This window comes from Amblyomma americanum, chromosome 10, assembly GCF_052857255.1.
Source record: "Amblyomma americanum isolate KBUSLIRL-KWMA chromosome 10, ASM5285725v1, whole genome shotgun sequence".
Lineage (NCBI taxonomy): Eukaryota > Metazoa > Arthropoda > Arachnida > Ixodida > Ixodidae > Amblyomma > Amblyomma americanum.
This window is the reverse complement of record NC_135506.1, coordinates 76,173,053-76,183,187: the sequence shown is the minus strand read 5'-3', so window position 1 is coordinate 76,183,187 and position 10,135 is coordinate 76,173,053. Positions and strand designations below refer to the sequence as shown.

The window sequence follows — 10,135 nt, the reverse complement described above, 5'->3', positions numbered from 1 at the left end:
TTCGACCTGTGACACTGGGGTTAGCAGCATAGCGCCAAAGCCATGGAAACATCGCGGAAAGGGAAAAGAAAAAGGCAGCAGAAACACGTACCAGCACGCACGGCGGAAGCAAGCAGATCGAGCCGAGCTAGCACAATTAGAAGAGACGAAGAAAAAAAACGCGAAACGCATTCGAGCCAGTTTCGTTCGAAGGTAGGCTAGATTTCAGTGTTCACTTCGTACACCACGTGGTTATGGGCTCTGGGCACTAAACTAGGGTGTGACAAAAACAGCGCCCTTTTGGACTCTTTGCTTGACGCCGCGCACACGAGCTGCTCCCTCTCTAAAGCACGAAAGCGTGCGCAAAAGTTTCGCAGCAGTGTCAAAGCGCGAGGAAAACACTCGAGCTGAGAGAGCATAGCGTGCGCGAAGCAAGCTCCTCTCACAACGGCGCTGAAGCGCGAGCCAGAAGGAACGAGTGCGCGCATGCGAAGCTAGTTTCCTTCACGCGCGGGCGAGGCAACGCACACAAGTCAGTGGCGAAGCTCGTCATCATGCCCTATCAACTAGAAGGAGTCGCTCGGAGAAGACACTGTTCACTGGCGTCCGCAGCGCCCTCTAGCCCAGGTTGTGTCCCACGGAGACACCCAGGGTAGTGTTCCTGGGGAGCATTTACAGGAACACTAACCCAGGGAGAATAGTCACGTGATCCTACCAGAGCGGCAGCAAGAGCGGAGTCAGGCCGAGCCCACATCGGATCCGACAGGTCGCTGCTAGCTAGCGATACGCACGCTTGCGTCGCGGAAGTTCGTTCACTCAGCATCAAGAATATATACGGTGCGACTGGCTCACTACCAACACAAGAACCCTGCAGCCGTCCGTAGGAAGTGCCGAAGAGTATTGCACTGTTGAAAAATACCAACATGGCGCCTCAGGCCTAGTCTGCCCAGCTACAAAAGTGACGCCGCTACTCGCATTGACGCCGGAATCAGGTGAGCGGTCCTTTCAATCTTTAGTGCACAGTCAAGAACTGAAAGTGGGAGCTACGCAGAGCGACCGTCAGTTCGCACCTATGTGTAGCCATGGTACCCACCGGTGCCGAGAACCAGAGGACGTCTGTGCTCGTCCGATCTTTGCGCTGGACGGGGAACCATTTTGGGAGGGCCGCCGACTGATACCAACATGCCGTCCCGCTGCGGCTGAAGCCCTGTAACACATTGACGCTACGGGCATGTCCGTTGTTGAAGCATTACAGAATGTAATCGGAAGCGAGGAGCTGTGCCGGGGACACTATAAAGCTGAAAATCCGCCTTGGTGCATCGGCGGAAAGAGCTTGACGCTGTAGCGGGCAACACTGAGCGAGCTGCTTCGGTTTTCTTTGTTTTTTGTTTCGTATTGTCGCTCGCGGTGATGGCGACCCGCCGGGGTTGGTCGGGAGCAGCTCGTTGCATAGGCAAGCGGTAGCAGACAACGTTGAACTCTGGGAGCATGCTCGGTACTCAAATAATGCGCCGTGAATGCGGCAAGAGTTTGCAAGCGCGTGCTGGATCAGGTTAAGGATTTTTCGGCGTGCATAAGCACGGTGCGGAGCGGCTTCAGCGAGCGCGCGTCCTAGCTGTCCTCGTCCGGATGGTCCAAGCAGCCTGCGTCCATTCCACACCGCGCAGACCGGTGGGCTGTATCGCTTCCGAGCAAAACAGTACCGCATGGCCGTTACCTGCTGCACTGCTGTGCTCATGAAACAGTAGGTTCATTCTCTGATAAGAACCTTGCAGTCCTTGTGACCTGTTGTGGGATATTTCGAGCCATGCATCATGGATGCCTTCACCATTCGCGAATGTTGCTGTCTGACTGAACTTATAATGAACTGCATTTTATTATTTATTCTCCCCTCACCCCCACCTCCTTTTTTTCTTCTCTTATTGCAGCCCAAATGCAAGACTTGCTGGATCATTGAGTTAATCTTGAGATAAGCTGTGAGTCTTTACACTGGAAGTGGTTGACTTGTGCCTGATGTACCTGGCATCCTTACAGGGTTACAGAACACACCTTGCTGGCTGTTGTATCGTGAAGTGCGAGCCCGGCTGCGCCAACAGTAAAGTTGACCGCTTTGTCCCACGTTGCGGTGGTTGGAGACAGGACAGCAAGCGACACGAAGCCTGGATTCCACACCATGTCTAGTTATAGGTGTGAAAGCTGCAAGTTTGTTGGAAAGAACAGAAAACACCTAACGAACCATGTATCCTTAAACCACAGCAGCCGTGTGTATAAGTGTAGCCTTTGTGCATTTGTTACTCGCTACCAGGCCAACTTTCACCGGCACAGACGGAGCATCCACAAGCTTAAAGGGGCTAACATTTGTGAAATGTGTGGCCAGCTGTGTGACAACCAAGATGAGCTTGTGGCACATACATCTAATGAACACCCGCAGTTCTTGGATGTGCTACTGAGGAAGCTGGAAACCAAGGGAGTGTGCTATGCTAAGTATGCTGCAAAAATGAAGATGGAAGGTGGAGACACTGCCCGTGCATCTGCTGAAAAAATAGTTGAAAACAACCGTGAGCCAGAACTGGGCACTGGCGATGTTAGTGATCAGATTCGCCTGCAAAATGGTGTTCTTGAAGAGCAGAATGAATGTGCTAAACAGTCAAAAAAGAGGCGTCACGAGAGTTCACCACCTGTGTCTAACAAAAAAGGGCGTACAGGAAGACGAACCTATACCTGTGCTGAATGCGACTTGGTAACAAAATGCCCACGAGAATTTCTCAGCCATAGGAGCGATGTTCATGGGGATTGCAATAGCATTCATGAATGCCCTTTTTGTGAGTATGCTTCCAAACAGCCACAGAATCTACAGAGCCACTGCAAAATTGTTCACAAGGAGGAGATGTATGGTGAAAAGTCGCGGCATTTGGTCAAAACAGGATCACCTGAATCGTCACCATCCCCTTCTGCTGAAATCAAAGTGCACATTCAAGAGAAAGTGTTCAAGTGTAGCAGCTGTACCTTCCATGCAAAGAGCAAAATTCATGTGGAAGAACATGAAAAGACAGTGCATCTGAAGCAGTGCTTCTATCGTTGCCAGCAGTGTAGCTATGTGTGCCACGAAAAAGGTCGTTACACTCGCCATATGCGTTTTCACAGTTTACCAAAAATCAAATGTCAATTCTGCAACTACCAGACTGGCTACAAATGGAACATGGATCGGCACCTCAAGCGCCATACTTCAAAGGGGGCTTCGAAGGGAGCTAAATTCCAGTGTGTTCTTTGTAGCTACCGATGCAGAAACACTGGCGTTCTCACCAGCCACATGAAGTTTCACAAAGCAGATTGCCGATCACTGGACTTGAACCGTATGAAGACACTTTGTGAAAATCTCAATGCACTGCCTTCCAGGCCAGCAGTTGCCAAAAAGAGAGTTCCCGAGTCAGCAGCTGTAGTTGCACAAAGGTCTGAGATCTCGGCATTAAAGGACAAGCTGAAGTCACCATCATGCAAGAAGATATTCAGCTACCTTTGTGACAAATGCCCTGCCATGTTCAAAAGTCCCTACGACTTGGACACGCATAAGGCGTACCACAATTCTGCTCATCCGTATCCATGTCACCATTGTGATTACAGAGCCAGACACAAGGGTCATCTGCACAAGCACCTTCTTGTCCATACACCAGAATATGCAGAACACCTGAATGGCTCTGCATTAGTTGAGATTCGCAGCCAGCAGCCAGAGTCCGCCACCCCTCCTGCAGCTCCAGCTGCTGCTGATCAGATGTTACTTCTGGAGAAAGCCGAGACTAGTGCCTTTGTGGATGCTGGCTCTCAGAGCATGGGAGTCCAGTTGCACCGCTGTATTAGCTGCCCTGCAGCTTTTCAGAAACCAACAACGCTGGAGTATCACCTAAGTCTGCATGGTAGTGCAGGGGTCTATGCCTGCCACTTCTGCAACTATGCAGCCAACAGCGCAGCCAATCTGAGCACACACATGCACCTTCACTACCGAGGTGCACTGAAGCAGAAACAACTGCCCAAGATGTTTCGCTGCGACAAATGTCCTGCATCATTTTCAAGGTACAGTCGCTTTGAAAGTCACCTTACCCTTCATGGACGCAATGAACGATTTCGTTGCTCACACTGTGACTACTCTGTCAAGTTTGCAGTAAATCTCACCAAACATCGTAAGCTCCATGAAGTCCTTGTGCCCAAGTCAAAGCAGCCGAAAGTAGAGCCTCCTGCACCACTTACAGTTTCAAGCTCTCCTCAGCCACCTGAAAATGGCTCTGAGCCAAGTACTGCTGTGCCTTTGTTAGACAGTACACCAACTGCTGCCACACCAGCAGTTGTTGAAGAAAAGCGTGTGTACATCTGCAGCAAATGCCCGTACGCATTCCATCGGAGTGAGACTGTTGTGAACCATGTTCAGCACCACGGTACTTCAGAAGGACTGTGCTGTACTTTTTGCGATTACCGGTCAACACACATGTCAACTATACGAGACCATACAAGGTGTCATTTTCAGCCAATGCATCGCTACAAGCCTCAGGCTTATATGAAATACGATTCGTTCGAGATTTGGAGTACTGCCAGTGATGGAACCAGGACACTGGTGTTTCGAGATCTTGGTGATGAAAAGTATTTCCCTAAACTTGATACCAGTGAGGATGACACATTATTGAGCCCTGCTTCCACACCAGCCTCCTCTGGATCGTGTTCAGCTTCAACGGCATCCAGCACACCTCAGCTACAATTGAATAAAGATCTCAAGCCTGCAGTTTTGAAGCCTGTCAAGCGTGAGACATGATTTGGTTCTAGCAAGCAAGGAAACGCTCGAGGAGTTGATGAGCAATGTTGTGCTCAACGATGAAAAAGAAATGCCTCCTGGTTGCAAGACACAAGTAGTCAATATTGTAGTTTTAGATGGCACCAAACACGAATGAGGTTGGAAGACAAGTTGCACAAGCAGAACACAAGTCTGAAGGTGAAACTGACTTTAAAGATGATGGGGAGAGTGCACAGGATTTGTTCACTCATGTTTTCAATCCTGATTCCATGGAATATAGTGGATGAATAAAATGTACAAGCCAAAATTCCATAGAATACGAAGATTTGGAAGATGAGAAGGATGTGTACTTTGAGACACTCAGTGAAGATCCAGATGTTGCTGATGAAGTTGAATGTAAAACTGTGGAGGAGGATTCAGTAGAGTCTGAAGCCCTAGCAGCAGATCCTGATCCAAATTTGAAAGCTCCCAATAAGCATGCTGAGCACACTGAATTTTTGGATATCACTGAAGCATCTGTTTGTGAACTCTCTGCAAAGTGCAAGGACGTATTTCTGCACAGTGTAGAGTGTGAAAGTGAACATATGACAGCAGATGTTCCTGATGGTCTAGCAACTTCGTCTTTGGTTACTGATAAAAGCCTTACAGCAGTAATAGAAACAGGTGTAACTACTGAAAGCGATACTTCGTGCCAAGTAAAGAAATTTGAAGAGAGCAAACCTATGTGCTCAAGAATTAATTCACAGGATCATCCAGTAGCAACATTTCCCGATGACAGCCCATGTGTTGGTCTAAGAGAAGCAGCTGTATCAAACTTGGCCAATAATTTTGAGCTGAAAGTTTGTGGCATTGAGGTTGCAGGGTACAATTTAGAGCCCGACACATGTAGCCGAGCTACAACACAGGATGAGTATGACCATTTCTCTGAGTCTAGTGTTCTGCAAAGCAGCTCAGGGTGCAGTTATATGCCAGTAAGCCAAGGTGTTAACAGCATAAGTGTTTGTAAAAGCAGTGAAGATTCTTGTACAGCTGAAAATGGTTGCACTCAAGATGGGGAAGGTACTGTAGTACTGCAGTGTGTCGTCAAGCTTGGGCGTCGATGCACATTGCCAGATAGCAGTGGAAGAAATTGAGGCTGACGAGATCAGCAAGTGCAGGCCAGACCCTGATGCAGTGTTGTGCATTGTGCCAGACAATGTAGTGGAGATTGAAATTGGCTCATCACTGCCCACCATTAAAGCGGATCCTGGTGGTGACACTGTACTTGTACTGCAAGAGGTATTTGAAGTGCAGTCTACTACAGCTCTTCAGCACACAGTATTTTTGTCCCAGAGCTAGACTAAGAATGAGGAATTAAACATTTACACTGGAGGCAAATCATGTAATTTGTACAGGGTGCTCCTACATCAGTGTTCCAGGTGTGCCTTTTGCAGATGTGTAATGTATCTATGGAAGGAAAATTACAGTGAAGATCTTGCAAGGCATGCACATTTTGTGTAGTAGTGGAGATTATGTGCAATGCTTTGTCACTTAATTGCTGCTCTTTCTTTTTTATTGTTGGGAAGATTTCATGCATTTTTTTTAGCAGAGCAAAGATAGCGTGACCACTTTTTGTGGACATTTTATTATGGTGCAAAGTTAGCACTTTTTATCACGGTAAATATTTAGTGAAGCATTTTTTTGTGGCCTGTTGTGCACAAATACAGTAACATTGTTTTGATGCTTTATAGTTCAGTTATGTGTGACGGGATGACGTGTTGCACATTGTTTGTTTTATATAGCATTGTTTCGGCCTTTTTTATATGTGAAGTGGCTTTTTTGACATATACGTGCATGAAGAAAATGCATCCTTCAATTTCGTCCTCTGTTTGGACCTTCACTCTGTGTTTACTCTCATCCTTGTAATTATATAACACTTTTTTGCTTTATGTTTTAGTGCTCATTGTCTATACATTTGTTGTCCGTATGTATAGAAGTTTTGTAGTTTGTTGTGCCACAGCTCCTTTTGTTAGTTAATAACTTACTCCTCTTTTCCTCTTTAATCTTCTGCAGCAAGTGCACTCTTTCATATGTCTTCATAGCACTGTGCCTCTTTGCATTTTAAAGCTACACAATTCCTTCGTATGTTTCAAATGTTGAAATGTACAGTAACCTGCATATTTATCTTGATAGCTATCAGAAGTTTTCTTCTGTACTACTAGCTTGTTTGTGCTTGAATTTCACAAATATTCATTTTCAAGGTCTACTTTGTATTGTAAAGCATTTTGTGTGGTACTTGCCTGCTTTGTGTGGCAGAATTGGGAAGCTCAGCCAGCTGAGTGAACTGGTTTTGCAGACTTCGAGGTGGGGAACAGAAGCTGCGAAGACTAGGGGCACTGTTGGTACTAGCAGTTGCCAGGCCTTGCCAACAATAGTTTTCAATTGTCTGTTATGTGAATCGATCTTTGTACACATTTAAATGTATTACTGTTCAAAGCAGACCTCAATATGTGATCTATTCGGGAAGTTTGAAAGCGAACAAACTAGTGATATAGAAGGCAGAATTTACGATAGGTGTCAAGGTTGATTTATGTAATACCCATTTTTTATTTTTTGTAGATTCAATGTAGATTTTTTGTAGATTTATAAGCACTGTGCTGTACAACGGCTTAGCCTAACAAAATTGTCAGCAGTACGACTGGAGACCTTCAGATTCTTGAGCTTGCAAGTTTTTTTCTAGTCAAGTTGACTATATCTGGTATGTAGTAACAGGACTATGACATTTAACTTGTGGTTGTGGGTTAATGGGTGCATTTGGTGCACAGTGTGTACATTTAAATATATGGTTTGTACCCAAAGCATTCTGAATTTGCCCCCTTCGTGTTTTCTTTGTTGACTCACCTTCATTTTGCTGTAGTGTTGAGTGTAACAGATGCCTGTCTTTATGTTGGCATAATAGGTTCACCATCATACATGCACTGTATGTGTAGCTATTACTGGCCTTGTGTGCACTGTGAGTGTACACGGGTATATGTGTAGCAGCGTTTCAAGTGAAAGGTGCACCACTTGTTTTAGTCAACAGTTGTTGATTTATTACCTCACTTGATTTGTGCTTGCATCTAATAGCACGAAAAACTAAAGAGAGCAGCATAATTGCTTCAGACATCACAAGTGCTGCCGAACTTTAGTTTGGTGGCAGAAAGGACCTTGCCGCTTTCAAGGGCTCAATATTTCATGGTGAAGCTGGTTCCACAAAATTTTTTGTGAAGACCAAAAACCTTGTAGACAGACTGTCAAGGCTGTGTGTTTCACAATTGATATAAAGGCATCTTATTTCTTTTTATGCCACTTTGTGCAAAATATTGCAGCTTGGCTTATAGGCAGCTTGCAGAGAGCATGCTTTGATGCCATGCCCTATGCCGCTCAGAGGCTTTTGAGATATCAAGGTGACCAGATGCAGCTCATTGTCTCAAAAGCCCATATAAGTAGTGTGGCTTCTGCCAAAAAAAAGCCTAATGAATGCAGACGTGTTTGCCAATTTGGTGGACAGTTTTGGTTAAAATTCCATGCTTATTGAAAAGTGCATGACCTGGAAACAAAGATGTGTTAAATGTGCAAATTATGATGACCAAAATATTTTCAAAACGATTGAAGTTGACTGAACACTGGTTAGGACATGTAAATGCAAAATACAAATGTGCCTTGTTACTCAAGTGTGGATGAATCCAGAGACTGTGCTTAACCTTTTGACACGCTATGTACACAATTGTGTACAAACCAAACCTGCAGCTTTTCTTGAGAGTGATTCCACCTAGCAGTGATTTCTTTATTTCAGATGAATTTTGCATCTTTCACGTGGTAAATAGGGTGGTTTTTGTGCATAATAGGGAATGCAGTAAATACAGTTTCGTGAAACAGTGAGCACGGTAGCACATCATCCGCCATTTTTGTGAAGACATTTTGCCGCCAATAGTAAGATAATTTTTTTTTTCCAATTTCAAGCATGATGTGCACATTTGAAATAGAAATTATTGCCACAATCCTTCGGGTGTTTACTTGATAGGTCACAGCATTTTTATGGCACTATTTCCATCAATTATGACACTTTATGAAATTTTGCACATCCCTGGAGTAAAATAACTACTAGTATTTAGCGCTGAAAACTAACAAATGATCTTGTTTAATGCCTGAATACACTATTTAGGCAGGAAAATGTATCTCTTCAACGAAACAAAAAATGGTGTTTCAAAGGGTTAAGCCTGAGAACAGTCTCGAGCAGTTGAAGAAAAGCTGGTTGAAAGTGAAAGCTGCATCTATGCAACTGGCTGCCTTTTGCACCAAAAACTTCACTATGCTATGTAGTGAAGCCACTCTTCACGTGTCACTAAATTTGACCGTTAAATTTGAGCCAGAGGTCATGCTTTCACGAGGTTGAGGTGTCCACCGAGATGTCGAGATCTGAGAGCTAATGCGGCCTTTCGTCAAAAATGTTTTCTTCCCTCAAAACACATGCCTTCGCATTCCTCCACATAAGCAGACTTAAGTGCCCTCAGTTGTGTTTCCCCTCTATCGAAATGCTGCCGCTGCGGTCGGGTTCGAACCCGGGTACTCCCGCTCAGTAGACGAGCACCTTAGCCACTGAGCCACCGCGGCAGGTACATATCCAGTGGGCGGAATGCACTCAATATTACAGATGCCAAGCTGCGTCTGCTTGACAGATACACTACAGCTTTCGCTCTCTAACCAGGTTCAGCAGTAGTTAAACTGCACCTAATTTTTTTGGTAGCACAATCTTACAACACATGTACACCAGAATGGGCACTTGGCATCAGTTACACAGTGACATGTTTGCCAATTAAAGGGAAAACTGCGGGGTGCGGGTGAATTCGGAGAACACAGTACGACTTCCACAGTGCGCATCCAGCTTCACTGCAGAATGTTATGCAATCTGTGTGGCCATAGAAAGAATAGTAAATGAGAACCTCAAAAAACAGTATTATTTACACAAACTACTTAAGCATATTTACAGCTCTCCACTCTAGAAACGCAGTCACTCCTATACTTCGTGACATCATACAGCCACAGCTCGACGATGAAACAAAACTCTGCTGGGTCCCGAGTCATGTCGGAATAAAAGGCAACGAGAGACCAAATTTGTGCACTGCTGATGCTCATGGAAAGGAAATAAAGTAAACATACCCTTTAATGATTGCATAAGATTAGTACAATAAAAATTAAGGAAAATATTGCAGCCAGCTGAGAAAAGCGAAGTGAATAATAAACCACACTTGAAAAAGCCAGTTTTAAGTGAATTTAACTCACGTCTACACCAAGAATAGGCCACACACGCCTTATGCACAGCTTCCTGCTAACAAAACAAGACAAACCTGTTTGAGAAGA

General features: G+C 45.1%; 1 protein-coding gene across 2 annotated transcripts; it reads left to right on the top strand.

The window, feature by feature from the left end:
- Positions 1–686: 686 nt before the first annotated feature.
- On the top strand, positions 687–8,096 carry LOC144107527 (uncharacterized). Of its 2 annotated transcripts, XM_077640578.1 has the most exons (3): positions 687–971; positions 1,908–1,955; positions 2,014–8,096. In XM_077640578.1, exon 3 carries the CDS (start codon positions 2,153–2,155, stop codon positions 4,775–4,777), a length of 2,625 nt encoding a protein of 874 aa, XP_077496704.1. In that variant the 5' UTR covers positions 687–971; positions 1,908–1,955; positions 2,014–2,152; the 3' UTR covers positions 4,778–8,096. The 2 variants fall into 2 exon arrangements, with proteins under 2 accessions (XP_077496704.1, XP_077496703.1); XM_077640577.1 differs by having other exon boundaries at positions 699–971; positions 1,908–8,096.
- Positions 8,097–10,135: the final 2,039 nt, after the last annotated feature.

Coding starts and splice junctions, on each gene's coding strand:
- LOC144107527 (XM_077640578.1), top strand. CDS start 2,153: ATGTCTAGTTATAGGTGTGAAAGCTGCAAGTTTGTTGGAAAGAACAGA.